General features: G+C 39.8%; 2 protein-coding genes across 4 annotated transcripts in view; one reads left to right on the top strand and one right to left on the bottom strand.

The window, feature by feature from the left end:
* The window catches only part of dnai1.2 (dynein, axonemal, intermediate chain 1, paralog 2), a 38,434-nt gene extending 14,819 nt beyond the window's left edge, over nucleotides 1-23,615 (top strand). Inside the window, exons 19-23 of one of the 3 annotated variants that reach the window (XR_010928196.1) lie at nucleotides 1,167-1,352; nucleotides 5,016-5,156; nucleotides 5,796-5,848; nucleotides 6,686-6,872; nucleotides 7,020-7,098. Coding sequence is in view for 1 of the 3 variants with exons in the window: in XM_067587937.1 (XP_067444038.1) it covers nucleotides 1,167-1,352; nucleotides 5,016-5,117 (288 nt within the window). In the remaining 2 variants the exon portion in view is untranslated. Of the gene's footprint in view, nucleotides 1-1,166; nucleotides 1,353-5,015; nucleotides 5,157-5,795; nucleotides 5,849-6,685; nucleotides 6,873-7,019; nucleotides 7,099-23,270 lie in introns of those variants that run through there. The other 2 variants (XR_010928197.1, XM_067587937.1) reach the window with 2 other exon arrangements.
* LOC137181867 (transmembrane protein 233-like) lies at nucleotides 23,481-25,981 on the bottom strand. Its single transcript, XM_067587941.1, has 3 exons — nucleotides 25,565-25,981; nucleotides 24,929-25,063; nucleotides 23,481-24,295 (listed from the first exon to the last, which is right to left on the bottom strand). The coding sequence occupies exons 1-3, from the start codon at nucleotides 25,748-25,750 to the stop codon at nucleotides 24,284-24,286; spliced, it is 333 nt and encodes a 110-aa protein (XP_067444042.1). The 5' UTR covers nucleotides 25,751-25,981; the 3' UTR covers nucleotides 23,481-24,283.
* Between the last annotated feature and the right edge of the window lie 419 nt (nucleotides 25,982-26,400).

The following is a 26,400-nucleotide window of genomic DNA, read 5'->3' as shown; positions in this document are numbered from 1 at the left end:
AGGCCCGGGCACAGTCATCTTTCTGATAAAAGGAGTGGGCTGCGCTTTGCAGTGGGCTCATTTGTTGTCGAAAGATCATCCAAATGCACTTAGGCACAAAGAAGAATATCTGTGATCTGGTTTCTTCTGGATAAAGATGCCTATGATTGTGTATTGGGGCTGCTAGTACACACACACAAATACATACACACATATGGACAGAAGTGCACACTCATTGAATTACTGGGAATACCCTCTGCCGGTTACTGCAGTTACAGCAAGCACACCTGCACTAAACTGATATAACAGCCTACATGAGTCTCATGTTTCACCTGCAAGACTCGTATTTTAATGCTGTTCATCGTTTGTCATGTGAAAATGTCAAAAGAAATAAAAAGTTTGCGTCCTGGTATTTAGTTCAGTTATAAAATCAAAATGCACCGGAGAGCATCTCTCCTGCCAGCTGCTGACAGCGCTGTCAGCCGAAGAATCGATCAAACTGGAGGTAGAGGAGGAGACAGCAGAGACACTGGTATGTGTCTGTATAAACAGGAGTTTAGCCGACTTCTCTGCATTCAACACCAGAGCTGAGAGCTTGGAGCAGGAAACAGTCGCTCTGCGTCGCGCTGATGTCCTCTGTTTCCATCACAGTTATGCATTTAGGTCATTTACAGACAAGACTGTAAAAGTTTGCAGCTTGTCAAGTTGTCACGCATATCCAGCGGGATAAGGCCAGTAAATTTGAGTAAAATACAGACTTCACTTAACTCATGCAAATGCACCACATGAAACACAGACGTGGGGGGAGAGGGGGTCATTTCTCAGTCACATGAGGTCCCCATGTAATACTTGTCCCGTGCAAACAGAGCTATGAGTGGAAGCGCTGTAAAGGCCCCCTGATGACGTAATAAAAAACTGTTAACACCAATTCATTTTGGAAGAGCAATGGCCAATGGGGAAACTCCAACACACGGCCGGCCGACCAGTGGTGTAACTGCATCACTCACTCACTCACTCACTCACTCACTCACCCACCCACTCCCTCACTCACTCACTCACTCACTCACTCACTCACTCATGGACAACCATATGTGTGGGGCTGGCCTTGCTGTTGCGGTCCAGCCAAAAATGTGGAAAAGAAAAGACTGATAAACACATTAAGTGGTGTGATCACTCATCTTTTTCAGGTTCATGTTTTTGACCTCAACGTCAACAAATACGAGGCTATCTGCCAGCAGCCAGTGGTGTCCAAAAAGAAGACCAAGCTGACTCACGTTGAGTTTAATCCCATTTATCCTATCATCATAGTGGGCGATGACCGAGGCTATGTCACCAGCCTCAAACTCTCCCCTAACCTCCGGAAGAAACCCAAGGTAAGACTCTAATCAAGTTCCCAGAGATAGACTTTATCTTTCAATTACATTACAATCATTTGATTTTATTTACTCCAGAGTTACTTTCATTTTAAGCCTGCCTGTGAGTGAGGAGTAGATAAACCTATTTTTCCAAATGCAACTGCCTTGCCATTCCATGCCATTCTTGCTACTTTGTCTTTAATTAGGCTCTATTGGCACATACAAATAGAGTTTGTACACATTAGGTACCAAATCTTCAACCACTTTGGAGTAGTGTCTTCTTCATTCCACTTTTACAGCCTGTTGTGTTCTTTCACCCTACTTATCCTTTTATCCTTAAACAATCTGTTGATGTTCCACATCAATGAAAGCCAATCGGATGATTCATTCTTTACTCAGTCCTGACATCAAGCTAATTTCACTAAATAACAATGGAATGAAGGCCACAGTTCTCCCCCTCTTCTCAGCAGCTCATTATCAGCATCACTAATCGCCTGTATTTCTCTATCCCTTTCTCATTTAGGCCAGTTAACAATTAGCCACAGAGAAGTCAAGTGTTCTTTGTAATTAAATAAGCTTGTTGGAAAATATCACTAGAAGGAGAAGCAGAACAGAAATTATTATTTATTGGAAATTTTTGCTGAAAATCAATTTGGAAATTAAGATAAAATGGAGTGTTCGGTGGCCCACTGGTTTAAGATGCCTGCCGCATAACTGTTGCCACTGATGACATGATGGTTAATGAGCTGTGGAGTAATCACCGGCCTTACTAAACACAAGAGGAAACCAAATGGCACAGTGAGTCACAACACTTTAATGAGGGCCCATTTACAGTCAGCTTTGCTCTGCAGCCTCTCCAGTTGTCCTTTAGGTTGCTCATGTCAGTGCATGTAAACTAGAAGAAATTATAATAACTGGAGTAACACGTATTTATAGTCACTGCACATCTTTGTGCATTATACATGTCATCGCTGGACCTGGGTGCCCCACACATAAACTGTTCTCCTTCAACCACACACATAAACACAGTTTGTATGAGTTCAGCATGACCACAAATACACAAACCCAGTGCCACCTCATTAACGACCTCAGACTGTATCCCGAGAGCATACATTTGGGAAATAATTGCACAGTTCATCACCACTGACAGTGCTCAGAGCATTTTGTAACCCAATGTGGCAAATAAGCATCAGGCAAAAACACTCACTGCAAATATTATCAATAATATGTTCTATAAAATTGGCACAGCATCCCACTAAAACCAGCACAATTGCCATGGTGGCACATTAACATACCCAAAACACTGGCACAGTGGTCTAGTAATCCAAACTGAATAACTGTGACAATACAAGCCAACGTCTTGGCTTTCTTATTCTCACTAAACCAGTCCACTTGGCCTCTCTTGTCTTGTGGTGCTTTTCAAATAGTTTTTAATTGATTATTTTGATCTTCCAGGGTCAGAGAGGTAAGGAGTTGTAGCTCATGCATGAAAAAGAAAATCACTGGAGATTGTACCACGCTGAAGTGTGCTCTATAATGCCGTGAGCGCTGTCCATTGTGCTGATCTGAGCAGTTATTTCCCAGTTGTAAGCCTGAGGGCTACATTCAGTAATGAGGTGATGATACGTCTATGTTCTGTTGTGCTGCACACATTGGATTGTGTACGCCTTAAGGTATGTAGTGTTGTTGTGGAGGGTCAGTGTTTAACCAAGTGTCTAAATCCCATAGTGCTCACCAGTGCCACTCTTTATGTGTTTGGAAGTCTGAGGTTTTGGTAACTAAAAGTGCACATAATAGCGTACTTTAGACATGTGTACTTAGTGTACTTTGGCCACTAGCAGTAAATGATCCCTGTCTGTTTCTGTATACTGTTCTCTTCAACTGTGTGCAACATGAATGTGTTAGTCTCATTGGTCATTGACCTCACTCTTTATTGCCACAAATCAATGCAATTTAAAAGCAGCATTATGCATTATTTTGTGATAGTCTATTTATCACTATTGCCTCCCAGAAACTAACTTCTATCATAGCATTTACATTTGAGCACCAGAAAACAAGGAGCAACAATATTCTGAGCCTTAAAACACAACCAAGGCTTCTTATCTGTATGCATTACTTTAATACAGAGGAAGTTCATAGACAGAGCAGGTCTAGGATTTTACTGCTGCAGTAAGCAAACTAGCAGGGTAAAATAGGAATTTAGAACCCAGGTTGACATGTTGAGATATAACAAATTTATATGATTTTGATTAACTTTGAAGTTTTTATTCATTTTAAGTGCAGGTTTGTGTCTAGTCAGCCTTTCTCTCTGCTGTGTAGGAGGCTTTATTGAGCCATTCATCATCACAGAGATATTATGTTGCATCGGGATTTGGTGCTCACTCGTCTGTCTGGATCAGCCCCCTCGCTGTATCCATTTCAGACTTCAAATTAGTTTAGCCAAAATATAAATATAGATGTAAATAGAAGGTGAGTGTTATATAAGCAGACTGCAGCACTTGAAACTTTTTTGATATTCAAAGGAGGAGTTAGCATGTCACCCCTCATTTGTACAAAAGTGTTGCGGCACCCTTTTCATATCAGTCACTAAGTCCCAATTCCATACTAATACTATAAACACTACATTATTCACATGTACTAATGTTAATAGTGCACTGGTTTGGTAGTTACTATGATTTATTGGATTTTATTGTTTTGCACTATCAAGATGTGATAAAAGGTGCACAGACAGACATCAAACTAAATTCAATACACTATAAGTGTTTTGTTGTAACTGAGCAGACCGTCTAGTTTTTTGTCGCTGTGTATTTACATTGTTTATTGCATTGTGGGATAAATAGTGTCCATCAACACCGCACTCAAAACTACAAAGCCTGTTAGTATGCAGGCTGACATTTTAAACATTTTTATCCTTCATGTTGACCTTTTTCGCAAGACATGATATGTGATATCATAGCAGGAACAGCCCACATGTAACTAATAATACAAATGATGGCTGCATTATATTTTGTTGTTTCAGTTCCACCATGGCTTTGGTGTGTCGTTAATGTTATTAGTTACACCTGTGCTTTTTTCTTTTTTTTCAGTGGTATAAGCTGTAATGCAGGTTGCCTCCTAAATTCCCAAAAGTCAAATGTGTTATTTCCTGATTAAAATGGTTAAATCAAGTGAACTTTCAAGATTGTATCAGGCTTCTTCAATCAAAGTCCAATTCAGTCTGAGGAAATCCTGTAACAATATTGAGTGAGCCTTGATAAGGAGAGCCCTGTTAAATATCCACTCGCAGAAGCAGAGTGAACTCCTGCAGCTACACAAGACTTAAATCTTAAGCCATAATATGGCTCTTAAGCAGCTGTGCTTTTCTACGCACAGGAGTATTTAACATTCGCACACCACAACTTTGGAAGATCCCTTTGTATATACTGTTTGCAATGCTGCTATTTAGGCAGCAGCTTGATGTCTTCAAGGCACATTTCCCAATATGGTGGAAAGAAACGATTATATAATGCAGTAATATAACCGTTCTGCTACTGTTGTCCTTGCATCCATTTCAAATTCTGTCTGATTGAGTTGTGTTCTCCTCATGTTAACTGCCTGCCTGCTGGGTTTGTGGTCTCTTTCAGTGCTTGGTAAGCATAAGGTCAAGTAAATTCTGATTTCTGTATGTCTGTGTGTGTATAGGGGAAGAAGGGTCAGGAGCTGCCTAAGGGTCCAGAAGTGGAAGTAGCCAAGATGGAGAAGCTACTCAGTCTGCTGAGGGAACCAGAGCAAAACACAGTTTAAAGCAGCCACCATGGCTTCTCTCACCAACACAGCAAAATGGTACAATCTTTTACTCTTATTCATAAAAGTCACACTTCTTTTGCTCAGTTTGTGCATCAGTAACAATGTCGACATGACAAGAAAACAATTTGTATATGTTTATTAAAAATGTTTTCCTCTGCTCTCTTTTAGCTGTTAATAAATCATTCATGTTCAATTAATAATGCATTTATTATACTGCAGTATTTGATACATATTAGACAGGCAACATTAGAATTGGCTGACCTCTTCAGAAGAAGTCTGCAGGGATTTATTATACCCATTCCATGTGGATTGTACAAGTTGATTAAGTTAAAAAGTGAAGGGGGGGAAGAGTTACTGAAAGTGAACAAGGAGATAAATTAGCATAATAGATTGAGCATTTATGGACCATATCCCAGCGACTTATCTTGGCTGGCACACGCAGTCATCCTGGGCAGCCATCCAGAGATGAGCTAGAAGCCTTTTAATATCCCATCTACGTGGAGAACTTTGCTTTGAGTCATGGCGGTGTGTGTCTTTATTTGGCCTTTTTCTCCGCTCCTCTCTGTCATAATGATCTTGTCCTTCAGTAAAGTACCACCCATTGCTCCGTTGCTCTACTGGAATCAAATGCTTCCACAGTGTCTAGGGCTCTCTTTCTTTTTCTCTTTGCCACAGAGAGCTTCTCTGCCCTTCATGTCTTCCCACGAACACATGCAGCACTCTCTCCCGTAAGTGTGATTCATTATTTCATCTCAACAAGTTTAGCAAGAGAGGGCTTTTAAATCACATCATTTTTACAGACAATGCGTAACAAATGACCGCGTTAGTAATGAGAATACAGCTGCAACAGTTACGTCATCACTGCAGTAATTGGAAGCATACTCCAGGGTTAACCAAAGAGCTGTTTGTTCTACGGCTAGTCAGATGTCTTTATGTTTATATGTTGCACTTTTGTAGATTGTTGTAGCCACATGAATCTCATTTGGGTTGGGTGGAAGAATAGTCAAGTGGCTTCCTGTAATGTATTATCAGTATGTGATGTACCAGGAGTTATTTGTTATTATGTTTTTTTTAGATTGTTTATAGAGCCATTAGGTGTAGCATATTTGTGTATATAGCAATATAGCATATTTTAAATTATTCTGATGATCTAAGGGTGCTTTCACACCTGTAGTTGTGACTCAACCTCATTTTATGAACAGTAGCAACCAGATAGAGGCCAAAAACAGGCGTCTTTTACTGTAATATTACGGGTTAAATAGTTACTGTGTGATGTGTCACTTACTTTTAAATAAGGAACCGCCAAATCACAGATTAGGACACAAGCTCAAGACACCTCTGCTTTAACTCCTGTTCACTTTCTGATTTATCAGGGAAAATCCCCACTCTTATGTACTGATGAGCATTCACATTTCCACAGTTACCAAATGATTTGCATGTACATGGCTTATACAAAAATGGTTATAAGTTTGCTTTTTTGAGAGTTCACGGCCAGAAGATTTAGATTAGAAGATTTGATAGTAGTTTATCTTTTGAATTCATGCTAAAATCATTTGTACCATCAGGAAATCCTGTGGTTCACACCACAAACGCACTGCAACAGAGTTTGCTTGGAAGCAGACCAAGACCCTCCTTTGCAGGCAGTCTTGGTCTGGCGTGCATTGCTGTCTGTCACCTTATCCTCTTCATACAACCAGTTGGGAGCACAGTGGCTTCACACAGTTATACTGACATCAGCTAAATGCCTGAAAGGTACTCTAAAGTTTAAAATACACATCATAAATCTTTGAACACTACAGCATGCCTTGTTGAGTCTGAAGTTGAAGAACCAGCGGTACAATTTAAATGTTTAGGTACTAATGTGTGGTGAAAACCTGACCGCTTCTTTGCAATCTGTAGGATTCCATACAATAAATCCCTTCTGCATGAGTCCTCTCACCAGTCCAGAGTGATTGGGCCATCACGGACAGCCACAAACAGATGTCAGTATCGAAGAGGACACAAATCTCAACTAAGCCTCTCTTGTCCTTATGTAACACCCTCAGCAAGGCGTTATGCCTCACAGATCGCTGGTATTTATGAGTGACAGTGACACACACTCGACACAGGCTCAAGTCCCTGTTTTCTGCGATAGACTGGCTTTCTCTGTTTTCAGAAGAGAGTATGAAATGAAAGGATATATTTAGAAACATCCAACAACAGGCTATCCACTCTTTGTGTACTGAACATTCCATTCTCTCTGTTTCTGTGTAACCTGCATCCATCCATGTGCCCATGTCCTTTTCCTCAGGCTGTGTGTGCGCCTCAAATGTATACATTCACATCAGCACTCCTCCATGCGCTTTGCCAAAAACCAAGGACAAGATCTGACAAGTGATGGCTGCTTATAAATAGTTTGCTCACTCCGCCACAATTCATCCTTGCTATCTTTGTGAGGCACAGCCATTTCTGACATCACACCCAATGGCTCTGCCATCCAATAGGCAGCTGACTTTAAAAGCTATGAAGGACAAGCCTGATTATTGCTTGCAGTCAGTTCCTCAGTCCCCTCTTCTGTGGGGGAGTGCACCTTGGCCATCACTCGTCACTACATTTGACTCATCGCTCTGCAGTCAGGTCAACAGGTACTTGTGCTCGTTCATCTGCTGGATTCCTCCTTCACTCGGAGCCAGCACCGGCAGGCTCTCTGGGCTGGAAGGGACCCTGCAGGCTCGGTAAAGGATAAGACACAGGAGAAGGAGGAGGATGGCAACAAATGTGTTGCAGGCTATGGCCACCAATGCAGCTGTGGACAGTCCTGTCGTACTCCCTTCAGATTCCATAATGAAGACTGGACTGCAGTGTCCAGTGTCTGTCAGCTTATATTTTAAATTTCAAACTTGCAATGCGGAACCTTTGTCTCCCCTTTCTGTTAGAGTGAATAGTAGTTACCTGGAAGTAGCTACAGCTCTAAGAGTACATGTGTGAGCTGCTACTGTTGCAGCTGTAAAACAGTGGATAAATTGTTTTGAGCGTCACAATCCAAGCAAAATGACTTGTTTTACTATCAGAATTTTATCCATTCAGTCTGATAACATTTGGAAAGTCTAGAAGAGCTGCACGATTAAATTATTTTATCCCATTTTATCCTTCAGGTTAGCAGAGGGCTAAACCAGAAGTTTGCCAGCTCAGCCGGCGGAAGTCTCTGGTGCACATGCATTAGGGGGCGCCCCTCAGCTCTGGCACACCAGTCATTGCTGGGTGACGTAAAACACATCACTTACGGTGGCCCAGTGCACGAAAGTCACCACAGACCGGATTAAAAACTCTGGTATACTATAAAATACAGAGAGATTTACCTGGCAGTGATTTACCAGCATTGTGTGAACTCGTTCGGCAAGGGCTTGAATGTAGTGGACATTCATTTATACGTAAAAGTCCCGCACTCCAGCTTTAAGTAGGTTCCATGATGTATTTAGTCCATTAATAGGGACTGAGTGAGACTGAGCATCACCTATGTCTTGAGCTGTATTTCTAGAATCAAGAATTAATCTTGAATCCATAGGTTTATGATGACTTATGTGATGGACTTTATGGATTGTAATTCCATTTTATAGTTAAATGCCTTTTGCAAAAAAATCAATATGTATTGTGAGTGTTAAAGGGGGAGTGTTCCTTGGCACCGTGCACATTGCGTTTTGCTGAATATTTAGATTAGACAACAGCAGAAAAGTCTGCCTGTTTCTTTCACCGCCGAGAAGAATGTCTATTCCTCAAAGCTCTGTTTTTGTTTTTAGCTTCTTTAGGGTGACATGCCACCTTTCCACCATACAGATGAGTCTCGCAGCATTTTCTGGCAATGTTGATTTCATAGCAGTGTGCGCTATCAAAACACTGCTTTCGATTCCAGTGGGTGTCTGCCAGTGTCTGTAAGAGAGGAACAAACAGAACAATTAGGAATAATTTAACACAAATGGAGTCTGAGATGGGACATAAGAACAAGCTGCGTGTCAGCCAGTTAACATATCATTCTTCATAACGCAACGCATCAACATTCATCAGATGCACAGTGAGAGAAAAGCACCATTGGTCTTTCACATGACTGCCTCTTAGCTGGTGATGAAAAATCGATTTGAGGAAATCTTTCAGTGCATATATTTTTGGTGTTCTGTGTCAAACAGAAATTGACCAAATAAAAAAAAGTTAACAGATATATATTATTAATTTCATTTTCTGTTGGTTTTAAATTTTGGGGCATAGTTATTACATACAGTGTACAGAGACAATGAATGAGGAGGGACAATAGATGTAACACAGGTCCCCAGCTGGACTCGTAACAGGGGACATTGCAGCTAACGATCAGCTGACTCTTAAACACGAAGTCATGAGGGCGCCCCATTAAATTTACATGTTTATGAGTGCATGAACCCCATCTTTGCAAAACTGCATTTTTCTGAGTAAAGGGTATTTTTTGTGTGTCTGCGCCTATGTACTGTTTCAATATCTCACCCTGCACCAGTGTAAAAGTACAAGCAAAGTAGCGGGTGTCATAGGAAATAAACAGTGACTGCAATTTGTGCCTTAAGTACAGACTGCTTTAAAATTGCACAAGCACCTTTTATGTTCTTATTGTAGCAGTAAGGACAGTAGAGCAGAGTATAGATCAGGGGAGGCCAACCATATGCCGTGCTGATCCAACCGTCTGCAGGTTTTCATTCCAACCGATCACCACAGCAGATGACAATACTAATGAGTTCTTTCCCCTCTACTTGAAGATGTACTAATCAGTGGGTGGAGTCTTTGGTTGCATCATCACTGGTATAGATGAACAGCGGATTCTTAGCTGCATCTGTCATCTATATGCTGCTTGTGGACTATATGATGGTTGACTGACTGTACGGTCATATGAAGACAGAGATAAAGTATGCGCTCCATCTGCAGCATGTAATGTGCATATTTAAATGACCAGATCCACTGTGTTAAATTTGACACAACTACCTCTTGCTGCTGCAAAATAACCACATAACATTCATATTAGATTGCTGTATTTTCACAGACAAGTGACAGACAAGAATATTGCTTTCCTTTTAAAAGATGCTGATCTGGACGACATCAACTGACTAACTGTCAGTATGTTGGGGGAATGCATTGCTTTTAAAGTGATGATATCAACAGCATGATTGTTACTAGCCTTGAATAAGTTCCTTATACGATACGATGACAATATGACAATAGATTCCTCCTTATCCACTTTCCATGTGTGCCTGGTGCACCGCATGCCTTTAACTACATCTCAAAAGTGTGACTGCACCTTGTTCTGTGCTCATTAATTCATCAAAATAAGCCCAAATTCTACATCAAATCAGATGCTGCCAGGGTTTGTTTTTACATGCACCATGCCACTCAGTATTTGATGAGCTCACCTTTCTTCACAAAATCCTTCAAATTAACATCTGTAGCACAGGCGGGCCATATGCTAATATGGATTCACAATATCAGGATCTAGACTGAAAATGAAATGCTATTATTTTGCCATTTGGTAAATTAGCATATCCATAAATTTACATTGGAATAGCACTCATAATGTGAATAACAATTAACTTATGCCACAGTGAGTGAGCCAGAGAGTGCTTTTCAATTCTCATCATTTTCAATTCATTAAAAAAAAAAAAAACCCACATTAAAGATGCAAACAACATCAGAAAAAATACTTGCTTAGCAACTTGTGACCAGTTGGATTGAAGATAGAAAGGACAAAATATTTCTTATTCTGACAATGGCAACATTGATGGCGTAATACTGTAATAATGTGAATGTTTCATATTCTATTGAAGAAATTATCGGGTTAGATTAATGGAATGATCTGAGATGTTACTGTGATGTGCATTCTCACCAATGGAATTTGGAGTAACTGATTGTTAAAATAATATGGCTTCATAAAGATATAAAAATGACTATAAAGGAGATCTGCAGCACAGCACAGAGTAGGAAATTTTGTTTGTGACAAATATATTGGTGAGTTTTTAATGACCTTAAATATCTTTGGCGCTTAAGAAGGGCGGCCCTAGTTCTCAACTGAGGATTGCTCTGCATTCTAAAATAGGTGGTAAATAGTGCAGTCACTTGCTGTGAGAAAACACTCTATCCTCTCTACAAACCCTGTGAACCACAAGGATATAACCCCAGGTGAATTACTCACTTGACTCACTTAAATCTCTCTCTTCCTATCAGTCAGTCTTTAATCCGTTTGTTTCTTTCCTTATCTGGGTTACACGCTGTCATACGCTCACAAAAAGGTTTACCAAACTGTTGGTAAACCCTGCTAGAAAGCTTTACTTAAAAAAACAACATCCACATGCAAATGATAGCATAATCACACACATGCCTTTTATCAATCAGTCTGATCTGCTAATAAGATTCCCCAACCCTCTGGGAATTCATCCCATACCTTCACATGGTGTAATGGAAAAGCTGGTTGCCCACAAAGTGTGACAGGTGGATTTGATAAAGTCACAGAACGTTTGATCTGGCTGTGGTGCAGCCTTCAACCCTCAGGTGGAAAGGAGCCTCCGTTCTTTCACTCTTACGAGATTAAGGAGGATTTTTATTCATGACAAAACTTCCCCTGAGAGTCTGAAGATGTAGCAGTCACAACAAGAGATTCCCCTTGTGCATCATTCACTGTCTAATTATGTCACATTTTAAGAGGCTCAGTTATCCCTCTAATAACAATGAACAGTCAGATAAATTTGGTTTATCATACTGTTCATATTATCACATGTCAGAGCAGAGTCGTAGATTTATACTAGTTGTTCACTTACCTCACAGACTCAGCCAGCAGTTTGTCCTCTGAATCAATATCCGGCTGTACAGTCTCCGTTGTGGTAGTTCTGTTCACATGGATATAAGTTCCTTCTTCAGCTGTCTGCCATGCTCTTTCCCCTTTCCTCTCATCTGTGCCTCTGTCTCCCTCTCTTCCTCTCCTTCCCCATCTGCTCCACTGCACTACACACACAGCTGAAGACAAGGCAGGACTGCACACTGCTTGTGAGAGAGATCTCCAATAGCAGAGAGAGAGAGAGAAGTAGAGGAGGGGCTGTGTTAGTAGATGTCAGCAGTGATATCAAGCGTATGGGAGAAGGGGAATGGTTTGGATGTAATTACACAGGGTTCCTGCTGCAGACAGGAGCGGGGGGGGGGGACTGGAGGTTGTTACGGAGAACAAGCAAAGCTGCCTGTCAGCCAAAACAATGACTACCGCCTTGCATCGCAGTACAGAGTATGGCCAAATAAATTATTTCAGCTGTTCAGCACAGGACTGGGAACAGAGGGAGGCATACTGCGCTGTTATGAGAGGAGCCTCAATTAAGGCTCAATCAAGGGAATTGTTTTTCTGCTTCTCGCAAATAGTGCAAATGATACATGCAGGAAAAGGCAAGTGTGTGTTTCCTGAAATTGGAACTTTTCCCTGGCGGTCCAAGTATGATGATTGGTTCTGTTTTGTTCTTCCATTTTGATGATTATTCTATTTTCTCCACTCCCACCATGCCTCCGTTGGTCCTGTTAATGATGCATGTTAATGATGAATGGATAGCCTTATGGGGGTAATTTGCAGACATTTTTAACATGTTGTGCGAGATTTCAGATATTAATGAAGTGGCATTACTGCAAGCTTGCAAGTTAGAAATAACTTAGATCATATTATAAACTTTCTGATGTCAGGACATGCAGTAAGCCTTTCTTTTAACTCCTCTGATCGATACTCTGATATGAGGCCTGCTTCAGATCTAACTGAGCTGCAGAGTCATCACAGTGTCAGGGTTTCCAGTAAGTAAGTAACACCATACACTTACAATTTGATCTTGACACATTCAAGACTGAAAAGCAGCTGACAAAGCAGAGAGTGCAACAATTAGTATTGCAGCATGTGTGGAATGTACAGTACAGGAGATGATTTTCTGTTGCTAATGAAAGCTCTGGGATGTTTTCATCTGAGGTTTCTGAGGTTTTAGATTTATGGTTCCTCCCTGTCTGTCACAATGATCCCTCTCATGGGATCTTATTTCGTACAAGTTATTTGGAGGGAGAAAAAAATGACAGAACAGTGTTTTCTCTGTGTGAGGCCATAAACCTGTATCTGGCTAGTGTGGAAGACGTTGAAAGTTTGGTTTATTTTAAATATCAATGAAATGTCACATAAGAAGTTTCCGAACAGAAATGATATATTTAATTCAGTCCTCTCAGAGAAAATAATAGGATTAGTGATGTTTCAGGCACAGGTGAAATAAGGAAGAATCTCACTTTACTGTTTTCTGTGAATGACTTTGCTAATTTACAGAGCATTGTGGCATCATGACTTGCTGAAAGAGAGACAAAAGATTAATATATTGAGGCGTAACCCACTATGGTTGTTTTTTTCATTTCCTAAGAATCCTCCATGGGTTGTTGTTATGTGTTCAGACTGTCTGTAGAATTTTCCTACTATTTTTGTTCCTCTATTAGTGAAGGAACTGATGGAGAGCTGTGTAACCCAAAGTGAAGATATTGTGAGGAGACAGGGATTTCTTATGCGGGAACATTTATTGAAGCTCGATCAAGGAGAACAGAGTTACAGTACAAGTGAAAACACTGTGCAGTGCCACTCAGTTCTGCAGTCTACATCTGGACAAGAGTATTTAAACTCTTCACCAAATCCTTACCCTTACTACCTGTCCAAATTAGGTTATTCTTTACTCATCTATGCCTCTATTGGGTATTGAACTATAAACAAGTCACTATGCTGACTAAAAGTTAACTGAAGTCACATAGTCTATACACAGGTCACATGCTATCCATTCTACGAGGAGACCAGTCTGACCGTCTGCACAAAGCACGGCATGTCTCCACCCAACTTTGGTTGCCAGAGGACACAGTCAGCCTTATCAAGACAGCTGCTTATGCCAGCCAACCTCAGTAGACAGAGAGATGTACTGCTCTGTAAGAGACAGGTCATGACCTAGTGACGAGATTGAAAATATACAATCTGCCTATTGAAACCCATGGTTGCTGACTGCTTAGAGGAACACCTTGGAACATTTTGCTTGTGGCCCCTCTACAGGCCAGAAATATTATTACTGGCAGGTGCAGAACAGTTTCATAGTGCAACTTTGAATTGACTCTGGAAAACAACTCTGTTGGCTAACAGGCTTCACAGGAAAAATCAAGAATCTGAGGCTTCCCTGTAGTGCTGTGGGAGCACAGCAAAGATAGAAGTACTGTTAAACATGACTTCAATAGCAATATCTTTCAATTATATTGAAAACAAAACTGTGATTAAAGCTGGAGTGCGGGACTTATGTCTCCCTCTTCTGGCAGTGAGAGTAAAGGTGGGCGCTACAAAGATGTAACTAGGAGGAGGGGAGGACATTTCTCTTCACTTGATAACGTTAAAAGTAAAGTTAGATCTTGCTGTCGGCCTCCCGACTCATTTTGAGAAAGATGAGAAAAAGAGAGAGAGCTGAGAGCACCAGGGGGAGAGAGAGAGAGAGAGAGCAGCTGTGTTCGAGTGAGCTAGAGAGTGAATGAAGAGAGGTAGCGGTGGTGGCAAGAAAGCCGGTGAATCAGATCAATAAAACGTTATTTTCTGATTGTTTTACAGCAGTTACGTTCTAGAGCAAAAACACGCCCACACACCTCCGCTCAACCCTGTGATGGGTTGACCATAACGCCTGATTTGGTCTGAATACGGCCTAACAGCCATGCAGCACGCATTCATGCACACCCCCAATTACAGGCACACAGAGAGGGCCGGTAAAAACGGATATGTTTTGATGGTCCACTGGCCCAAAAACATATTTTTTGAAGGCCCACTGGGATTTGTCCCAGTATGCCTTATGGCCAGAACATACTGGTCATAATCTACTGTTGCAGCTATAAAATGGTGGATAAATTGTTTTAAGCATGACACAACCCCCACGAAATGACTTGTTTCACCAACAGAATTTGATCCATTCAGTCCAGTAACGTTTGGAGCCACACCATTAACGGACATGGAATTTCACATCCAACATGAGACTTAAAAACTCGTTATATTGTGAAATACAGAGAGATTTAACTGGCAGTGATAGGCTTGATCAGTATTGTTTGAACTCATTTGGCAAGGGCTTGAATGTAACAGACATTCGTTTATGTGTAAAAGTTCTGCATTGCAGGTTTAATGACATAATGTAACCCAAAAGACACACACTAGTGTTAAAATAAGCATGATTTAGACTGATGTTACAGTTAAGGCTATTTTTCTGGGGACGCTGTCACCCCGTCTCTCCCATTCTCACACATACACAGTCACAAATAGCTCAAAATGCCTGGATTTGAGTTTGAAGTCAGTTATCACTAAGAGAGAGAAGCTGATGCAAAACAGATTGGCACCTTGGCTGTGCGTAGGCAGGACATACTGTAACTCTCTTTCAGCTCCCATAACATGTTCACGGCACACTGACATATTCTTAAGAGTAGCTCCTCCCAGAGCGAAAGAGGCAAGAGGACCAGGAAAAGAAAGAGGATAGCTGTGCATACCTGTAACAGCCACACATAAGATTTCTAACACTTTCATCTGTCATCTGTTGCCATAAGTATAAATTCCACACACCTGTGGAATGATTATTAAAATCACCAAAAATAGAACTGAAAATATGTGAGAGGGAAGCCTTTCTTTACTTGTTTCACTCCCGGATTTAGACTGCTGCTCAAACTTTAGATTGGTAATACTGCAGAAAATAGTATCAGCAGGGGGTTTGTTTTTAGGGAGATCAACTTAAATTGCACCAACTTCTTTGACAAACTTTGGCTTGGATATGATGGGTATCCAGAGACTTCAAGTACTTCACAGTGAATTCAGACCTGCAGAGGAAAGTTTTTTTTTATCCAGTCTGCTGCAGTCCTCATATGACACCATTTGACCAGTGAGTTTATGACTTTCTTTGAGTCGAGATGTCACTTATAGCTCAGCAGCAGGTCTGAGACTGCAAATGGAATTCAGATGAAAACTTGGAGAAACTCAATGTTGACCTGCATACAAATGGAGTTTTAGCAAAAGTTCAGTCAGGAAGACTATTTTTTGTATGCATAGGCCTGTAGTTATATTTCTCATTTTATACTGCCATCTCACGCATGCTCACTCATAATTTCCCTTGATGTCATTGACTGGGGCTGTCAATATAGCTATCAGCTGTTCACATTAGCTGTTCACATTTATCTATATATCTACATTTATATATATGTTTCTCTTTCTGCCTTTAGTGCGTTCATGCTGCTGTTATATGCTTATCTGTCATTGTGCAGGTCATGTATGGCGAGTTAACAATTCGCTTTGCTGCTTATTCTCGGGCTGTCATCTTATTTTATGTCAGAATCAAAAACGGAACTGATCGATGCTGACTTATCTGAATCGGCTTCTACCTCATTGGCAACTCGGTGCAGTGCTCGGATTGCTACTCGTCAAGGGGAATCAGGTTCAGAAATTCTGGAGATGTCAAAAGCTCAGGGTATTACTCCGGCACCTGGTCTGGAGCTCTTGCAGCTTCATGACTTGGCTAATGAAGTGGTTTGCAAAACACCAGCTGAGGATGAGCCCCCATGCAACCTCTGGCCCTACAGCAGCACCTGGTCGCAAACGCACAAAGAAAACACATCATCTAGCTCCTCAAGCCAAGTGTAAGAATGTCTCTGCCAGCTCTGCTCTTCCTGATCAACCAAATGCTGCCCTTCATCCATAAGATAATGCCCTCACATCAACTCTCCAGTCTCTAGTAAATGGTATTCATGCAATTGATGCTTGCCTCCGGTGTCTGGAGAATGCCCAAACCTCATCATCTTCCTCTGCAGTGTTTACTGCCTCTCAAATCCCATTGATTTATATGCCGGCACCTGCACCTCAGCCATCCATTTTCACCGTAAATGCCCCAGACATGCTACAGCATTCCCTGGCCTCTGCTATCTCTGCTTCTATGCTAGATAGGCCTTATGTTCCCTTTGGAGCCAACATCTCTCCTCGCTTGAGGTCGAAAATTTAGTTTAATGGTAGATGTTTTGATCCATCTTTCCCCAGCCTATTCTCCAATCCAGCCATTAAACTGTTACTTAAAGGCACTTCAAAAGTTTCCCCTTCTAGCATTGATAATAGACTCCCTATTACTCTTTCCATCTTGCATAAAATGTTTTGTCACTCTTGAGACATGGTCATTTATCTCCCTATGTCGACTCTCTCTTGGATTGTTCTGTTTTATTAGCTTTTCATGGGTTTTTAAGGAGTGATGAAATTACCACTTCTTCAAATTCATTTGATCCAGCTAAAGATGTTGCCTTTGCAGATTTAACTTTGCACCCAGATTTCTTTAGTCTTTTCGTTAAACACTCTAAAGCTGGAAGTGATTCTCAGTTCTGTTCTTTTAAATCAATGTGTAAATATTTTTTTAAAAAAATAAGCCTTTCTCTAACCCTGGTGCCCCTCTCTTTCTGACCCCAGATAACAATCCCATATGCAAATCTTGGTTTAGCTTTCATTTAGAGCAGATTCTTCTGAGATGTAACATACCTCTAAAGCATTAATCAGGTCATCCGTTTAGAATAGGTGCAGAAACGTCTGCAGCCATGCAAGGTCTATCAACAGCTTCCCTTCAACAACTGGGACGATGGTCATCTTCTGCCTATGATTCCCATGTGCGTCACTGCAATCATTAAAGCTCAAAGATCTCTAAAGCCTCAACAGCTTATGGTAAGCAATTGCATATAACTGGTGGTTGGTGGTTTTGTGTTTTGTCTCGTCTATTATTTAGCTGCATCCTCTAATTACTCATTTTCAGGTCAATGCTGATCTTTTTTGGCCAGGTCCAATCATTGCTGAATTTCAGGTCATCAATGTCTTATTACCGCTGAAGCCTAATCATTTTAAGTCATTCCTGAGCGCTAGCCGTTGCTGGCTAAGCTCAAAATTGTTAGCTGTTCAAGTCATTGCTGGCTGTGTTTTGTTTCTGTCTATTCCTTTATGGTACACTTTCCATATTTATAATCATTCATCCATCCATTTTCTTTACCACTTATCCTCTAGAGGGTCGCGGTGGATCAGGGAAACAGGTCGCCAGTCAATCACAGGGCTAACATATAGTATAAAGACAGACAACTATTCACACCTACAGGCAATTTAGAGTCACCAATTAACCTAACCTGCATGTTTTTGGTCTGTGGGAGGAAGCCAGAGTATCCGGAGAGAACTCATGCAGGCACAAGGAGAACATGCAAATTCCACTCTCTGGGCCCAGCCATTCAGTGGGTTTGAACCCAGAACCCTCTCGCTGTGAGGCGACAGTCCCAACCACTGCACCACCATGCATTTATAATCACTCAAGCTCTAAATTTTACTGTGTCATGCTCATAATTACATTTATAATAGTAGATTAGTAGATTATGCCAGATAAGGCCCCTCAATTAAAAATCTCCCTGTAGAGTCTAAATGCCAAAGACTTTCCTGACCAAAACTTAATTACCACTACATCATCTGTTATAATAAACAATTATCTTTACCTCATTCACTGTCTCTCCTGGTTGAAATAAATGTATTCCAGGCCTCAGCAAGATTTACCGATTTTTAACTGTGACCTTCTCCTAATTGAAACATGGCAAATAGTTTCACAATCAAAAGATGCTATAGCTTAAATGGCTGCAAAACATTTTGCAACTAAATTAATAACCTCCTTCATGAGCTTTATATTACCAAGGGTTGTATCAAAGTGTAACTGAATCAGTGTTAAATTGTTTATCGTTATATAAAAGAGCTGTCAAAAAATAGTTTAAAGTTATGAACTCGAGATGCTTATCAAACCACTGTCTTGAATAAATTATTTCTTTATTGAATATATTCTGAATAGATGAAACATAATGAGGAGCTGAACTCGCTGCTGTGGCTGCTCACCATCAACTACTTAGTTACTTTTTTTAAATATACACGAAGTGCATAATGATGTGTCCCTATCATCTGTGAAACCAACACTAAAATATAACTTTCACCTGTGTAGGAAATTCTACACCATTTTTGTCTGAGCTGACCAAAACTTGAGTCACATAAACTGAACTCTAACAATTTTGTTTTTGTGCTTGTTTCAAAAGCTACTTGTTATTTCAGACAGCTGTGATTCATTTCCTTTGAACCGTTGCTTGATACGGAATTTCATTATGGCAAAATTCCTCATGCAAATCCCGCAGATTTATTCAGGGATTTTAGAACACATAAGCCATGTGTCATATCATATCTAAACTCGAATGAATCAGCATCAAGGTCTGTCAGAGCTGTAATCCACAGCCTGACTAAATGTGAACCTGTAATTAAACCACCTCACTACAGAACAATTGTTGATTAATATACATTTAACAGGCATCAGTGACTGCTGCAAAGAGAACTTGAATGAAACACACCTACACATGTTAAGTTAAGCATAACTTGGAAATAAAGTACCCAAAAATCTTTTTAGAAAGGATGCCGTTTTGAATTTATAAAAGTCTTGGTAGATCACATGTAAAACAATGTGCTTAATTTCATCCTGTGCTATCTTCAGTGTAAAGTGTAATTCAGTCAGTGAGGTAGAAGGCAGGGGTGTGTTGTTGACTTGGCAGCAGGAATACATGCTCAGTCTGTCTCACACACTCACAGCGTGTTATAAATAGCGATGCCATTACTACATACATTATTAACAATTACTACATACTGTACATTATTAACCATCATCACATTGTCATTAAGAGATATCATTTGTTCACAGATGTAATTTGTGATGACAAAGATTGAATATCCATACTTTTCTAATGCTCATTGGCCACACAGTCATGACCCAGATTATTACAATGAGGTTTCTATCACATGCGTGTTTTCAAAGGTCATTCAATACAGGGGACAAATTGCAGCAGACAGCCAGAAAAGGACATTTCTTTATAGGTTACTGTCTATGATACACTGATTTCTAAATATAGTAGACTGCAACTACAATAGGGTGAATAGGTATAATGCATTATTCAAGGTCATAAAAATATCACAATAAAGGAAAAGCTACACTTTGCCAAAGCATCTACAGAGAATATATGCAAACACTGAAGCAAATTTCTTATTTAAAGTCCCCCTCCTCTCAAAAATATGTTTTTCTACTTGTTCCTACAGTTTGATGTTTGAGCTTCTCTGTGCAGAATGATGTATATGTGGAGTTTGACACTTAATGGTTGTTTTCACATTCATCTGCTGACAGTGGAAAGTTTCTGGATTTTTTAGATGTACAGATTTTGTAGATGCCATTTAAAGATTTTAAACATAGTAATCATATATTATTTTGTGGAAAAACCATATCAGACACTCATTGTTCCAAGCAGAGTATTTTTATACGTCTAAATAAATGAGTGGAGGGGATCTTTAAACGCCAAATACACTGAATATAGAAACAATCAATAATAATAGAAAAACTTGTTTTCTATAATTTAATGTTTATTTGTATAGGGACATATATATAGCAGGAAACAATGCCATATACCACAGCATTATAGCCAAAGCTAGTTAACAATCTCTGTCCCTAGATGGGCTTTTAAAATACACAAAACTCAACAAATAAAAACATACAACAGCACAAGACACAAACAATTATACAATAACATTACCACAAAGCTCCATGACAATAACCAGGTCCTTTATGACTACTGTTTCAAAACTGTTTCAACTTGAGTTTAAAATGATCCCTGTCATGATCCCTGTGGGTAAGAAGCTCCACATATTGGTCCCCTGAACAGAAAAAGACAGCAGCTTATCACTGGATGCTCAGTACATGCATTTTTATAATCACTATGAAGTAATTTATTCCTCCTGATTTGAGGAATAGGCTTAAGAGAGAAGGATCAGTCAGTGTTGTCACGTCAAGTGTTCAAACGTAGCTGCCACTGGAAGACATCTGGAGACAAGCATACAGACTATGCTGTTTTATTTGACTCTGCAAAGTGTTGGAAATAGTAACAAATCAAAAAACGGTTGAAATGCAGGTTTTGACTTTAAGAATTTTATTCATTTCAACCCAGCTGACGTCTCAGACTGTTTGAGTTTCATACCCCTGAGATAGTGTCTTGTCCTATTTTTATAATCCTAAATTGAAGCAAACTTTTTGCAAATAAGTATTGGGGCTCTAATAGCATCATATTATAGTTAGAAATCTCCTAAATTCATATTATTAAAAATATTTTAAAACATAAAAGTTGATTATGTTTGTCACAACCATTTTTACAGTAGCATTTCATGAGCACAGCAGCACACCATGACTAATGAAATTATTCTACATAAGCCAACACGCTCATCGGATTTCACTTAACAACCATCCAGCGAAACTGTTATTAGCATCTATAATAATCAGTAGCGGGCCCCATTTTGATAGGACAAAGATATGGGTCGACATATGCGATATTGGTGTAGACGTTGGTGTCAAAATATTGTGTCAACACCTTTATGAAGAAAGTGAAAAGCACGTAATGTGCAGACAGCTACAAGTACATGACGACAGTTTCTCAAATGACTGTCAAACTGCATAAACAAAACAACAGCTTGTATCAGTATTCAAGCTTCCTTTTGGTTCCCGTGTGTCACAATACAATTCTACTGTAATGGCTGTGGTGTAGAATCCAATAGAAATCTCAAAGTTTATTAAAAACAGTATTTCCTTGTTAAAAGTAGAATAAATCCTAAAAGTGAATCTTGAGGGACCTTTAGTATCTTGTGTATCAGGTACCTGAATGCATGTTTATGTTTCCCTGTCCGCTCTGCATCATTCCCACAGTTATCTCTTTCATTTATTCAAACTGGATCAAACTGCAGCTCCCTGGTAGGAATGTGTCATGGGATATGTTCGCATGGAGTCTCTATGTGGCGCTAATGGAGGCAGCTGGTTTGAGAGGCCTATTTGTGAGCACTTCATGTGAGTCACAGAGTGCTCTCCAAGCACATTAGCTGTCGTGCAGCCAGCAACACAACAGCACAGCTTCAGGTGAGCTGACGCTGTGAAGGCAAGCTGGAAAAGACTACAATTCATCACTCTGGTGCAGAGCAATAAAAGCTAGAATGTAATGTAATGTAATGTAGCATGAAAAAAAAAACTAAATGAAAACTTCATTCATTCGTTTCATTTGTGTGAAATACAACACAAACAAGCCTCATTACTCAGTACAGAAATCAGCTTCCTGTCAGAGAGTCTACCTTGATCCCTTGATAATTTTACTAAGTGCTTTCAAGTCGCCTAATCCCTGCACTCATTTCATTTTTCATCTCTTGTTCTCTCAAGTTTTGCTTTGGTGTGACATCAAAGAGGTGGCACTACAAACACGCTGTATTTCTCTTTCAAGTAATGGGAGTTAATGGTGCAAGATTACTGCCAAAACTGATTTGTCCAAGTGCATTAGAATAATGGCTGAAACCTGGCAGCAGGCCTGTTATATCAGATGCTTGACTACAAATCAAATATGAGGACACAGACAGTACAACATTTTATTGTGTTTTGTGTACAGCATGCACAGTATGTGTCATTTGTATGACCGCCAGGGTCCATGAAGGACGTTGTTAACGCACAGAGAGCTGTGGAAAGCTTTAAAGTGTTGTTGTTCAATAGCGACAATGAAAAAACTGAGATGAGTTCTGATATTAGATTGAAACTGACAAACGGGATCGAGACCCTCCTCCTTGAACTGAATCTGAATCATCACTTTATCTTCTCCCACTTTTTAGGCCACTTTTGAATCAACTCACAACTGAGTCACTTCTGCTTGAACATACGACAGATGGGGCAACCTGCATCAAGGAGGGGAAATCTGCTATATTTAGTTGCTGGTATACTATTACATATCAAACTACAAAAAACTTCTCGGCGCTGCAGATTGTCGTTCGGGGTTCAAGGAGGTTTCCAGGGGAACTAATGTGAAAAAGAATCATTTCAAATATGCTTAGTCTGTTTCTGCAAATAATTCTAGTAACCGTAATAAAAATAATAACAAATCAAAATTGCATGAAAGTCTCATTGTAAATATGCTGTAATTGAGAGTGTAAATGATTAAAAACAGTAGAGGGGGTGTATGTTGATCTATCGCATAAACACATAACATGATCTTCTCATATGTGTTTACTTTTAGGTAATAGCTTTGATGCCAAATTCAGCACAGTCTGGAGCCACGCCATGTCAGTCAGCGCGGCACGAGTCAGATAACATGACAGCAGGAATCATTCTGTCATTAACAAGGAAGAAATTATCTAACAAGCGAAATATTTCCTGCAGTTACCAAGATTAGGTCTGAGTGAGTGTTAAATATGTTGCTAGAAATGAAAGTAGAGGACAACATGAATGATAGACAAGTTTGTTTATACAGTAATTCTTCATGTACAGCAGGAAAATTTCCAAAAATGTGTTTGAAACTAATTAACAATTTTTCTGTTGTCATCAAAGAACATTGAAATCTTGATAAATTTCTTTTGTCACAGATGAGAAATAAGTGTTTTTTTAATACGTATAAATTTATATTTAATAAAATAAGTTTTGTTAGCACAGGCAGACACAATATCATAATCACAAATAAAAATGTTGTAGCACAGACATCTACATCTAATATTTCTAACAAAGTTTAAGAATATTAGGCAAATGACAGTAAATAAAAGTGGTTGTTTTGTTTGTTTCTTTTTTTAAAATTCACTCCTGCAGAATAAGTTATGGATAAAATATGTATTCTGATAAAGCTATAAACAGTTTATTATATGTTTAGCAGCATTTAATTGAGCAAAAAAACAACAGTGAAAATACATTTTTTCACATCTGGGTCACAGCAAAAACAAAAAATAGCTCTGAACTGTGGATTTCCCTACACATTTGTTGAAGCTGCCAGTTTAACTCTGAATCACTAAAATTAATGACTGAAATGTATATGGATTCAACAGATCATATAGTCCTTGATTGTCCGCATGGAGAACAGGAAATATGAGAAGTCCGGATGCACAAATTGAATCGCACAACTGTAAACATGAGTAAAGTCAGAGTCCTTTAAGATGGTTTGAAGCAGCCGTCTGAGCCCATCCAGAGATAAGCTCATGTCATCATGTCCTCTGAGAAATTTGTCTCATTTGTCTTCTCCCCCCTCTCTCCACTTCTACAGTGCTAAAACTCCATCTGGACCACAAAGAGAAACATATGTATGTAACACAAATATCATTTGCAGTTTACTGTCAATAGAAACAGAATGTTTGAGGTCATTTGTCCAACATAATTGTAAGTTAATTATAATTATAAAGTCTTCATAAGCATGTTAGTGTGTATGCCACCCTTTAACCCTCTCTTTTGCTCTCTTTTCCACCTCTGCGCTGCATTTTATTCCAAATTACTTTATTTCACTAGGATAATCTACTCAATATCAATGCTGCTTTCCAGGGAGTCCTGGGTACATACAGTATATTGCATAAAAATTAATAATAATAATAGTACATGTAACATTGGCAAATTTAGCACAAAATTGCTGCTTTGCTTTGCAGCACAAGGAAAGATTGTTTAATGGCAGAAAACAGGAGGAACTATCAACTCTTCTCAAAATAAGGATTATTGGGAAATTACTTAAAACACTTTTATCCTCTTAAGAAAAATACCAAAGAGGCGCAACCCTGTTCACAACAGGAAAGAATCAGCTTTGTAGCAAAAGGTTCTACTTCTGAGAGATAATACCATTGGGATGAGAGAGAAGGTTACAGAAAAGGTTGGTGGTTCGATCCCCAGATAAATCTGTGAGAGAAAGAAGAAAGAAAGCCTTACGGTGGTAAAATGCACGATGCAGGTGATGGCAACGATGAGGAGGCCGATGATGATGGAGGCAATAGCAACATAGAGGGCGTTCTTGCCAAGCCGCCGGGAGCCATCGTAGTCACCGTCATAATAGCTGTTCCTAGACTGGAAGAAGAAACCACTGTAAAACTTTTAAAATAACCAAATTTTGGAAACTTTAAAGTATCATCTGAATCTTTCTAACAGTTGTGGCAGCAAACACTAACTGGTTTTGTCACATGGTTTAATGGTTAAATTGTGTGTTCTTTTGAATATTATTAAAACTACAGACAGTCTGGTAACAGAATACACTGCTAACAGTCTAGTCTGTGGTTTGGCCACTAACTTAATGTTTATATCATCAGTGTGCAACATGGAAATCCTGTTTCATTTTCCAAAAAGGAAGCACAAGTAGGTTTGTTTGATGGGCAGAGCAGCTGTGTGTGACTGGGTTACATCGTAGTGTCCAACATGTTCACTCATAGCACAACATGTCAGAACACTTTGTAACTATAAACCCTCTGAAAACACAAGAAATGTTTATTCTTGCTGACATTTTCTACCTAAAGATACACACTGTTACATTGTGACATATCAGCTTATCCAAAATAAACAGTCCATGCTTACCATGATAGAGAAGACCAGGGCCACGATGTTGACAGGGTGCGCAGGACAAAAGCAGGTGAATATAGTCAAACAAAGGTAGCTACGGAGTGGAGGTGGAGGTTCCTGTTCCTCTATAGAACTATGGTCAAAAGATGTGCTCCCACTCAGGGAGCTTTTCCCTTGCGAATTGAACACTCCTAGAGCCATTATACCCGCCAGCAATTTAACACAGTCACAGAGGAAGACAAAACACCCAAATTAGAGAAGGTGAAAAGTCACAAAAGCAATGGAGGAGTTTAAATCCAACTTTAACCAGAAAAGATTTAAAGCCAGAGGTTTAAAAGTCTGATGTGTTGTGTGTTGGTAGTCCTTTGTAAGCCATAAAAAATTGACTTTGTAGGGAGAGAGGGAGCATGAGAGAGGTGAGAGAGGGGAGAGGATCACTAACCCCACTGGCCTTCATCCAGGACCCTGCCCTGAGATGAAGTGTGAGAGATCAGACTCTGTTTACCACTGCTGGCACCTCACAGAAGTACATAACATGCTGATACATGAAAATCATCACCCTCAACAGTGTGATGTGATGTTTGAGTGCTGTTAACACAGTTCACTACAAAGAGTATACAAGAGTCAGAGACTCTGCTGCATCGTGCACCGCTCTTTCTTTGTTGTACGTCATCGTTTAATTATCATAGTTCCAAACAGATGAAAACGCAACTTAAACTATGAGGCTGCATGTGACAAACATGTCCTCCCTGAACATTTACTGCGTCTTTACATCCCTTTTGTTTGTTGATTTTCACTTTTTAAACCTGGCATTTAATTATCACCATCTCTCTTTAGGCAGTATTTCACAA

Source organism: Thunnus thynnus, chromosome 4 (genome assembly GCF_963924715.1).
Source record: "Thunnus thynnus chromosome 4, fThuThy2.1, whole genome shotgun sequence".
Classification (NCBI taxonomy): domain Eukaryota; kingdom Metazoa; phylum Chordata; class Actinopteri; order Scombriformes; family Scombridae; genus Thunnus; species Thunnus thynnus.
This window is presented reverse-complemented; position numbering and strand designations above follow the sequence as displayed.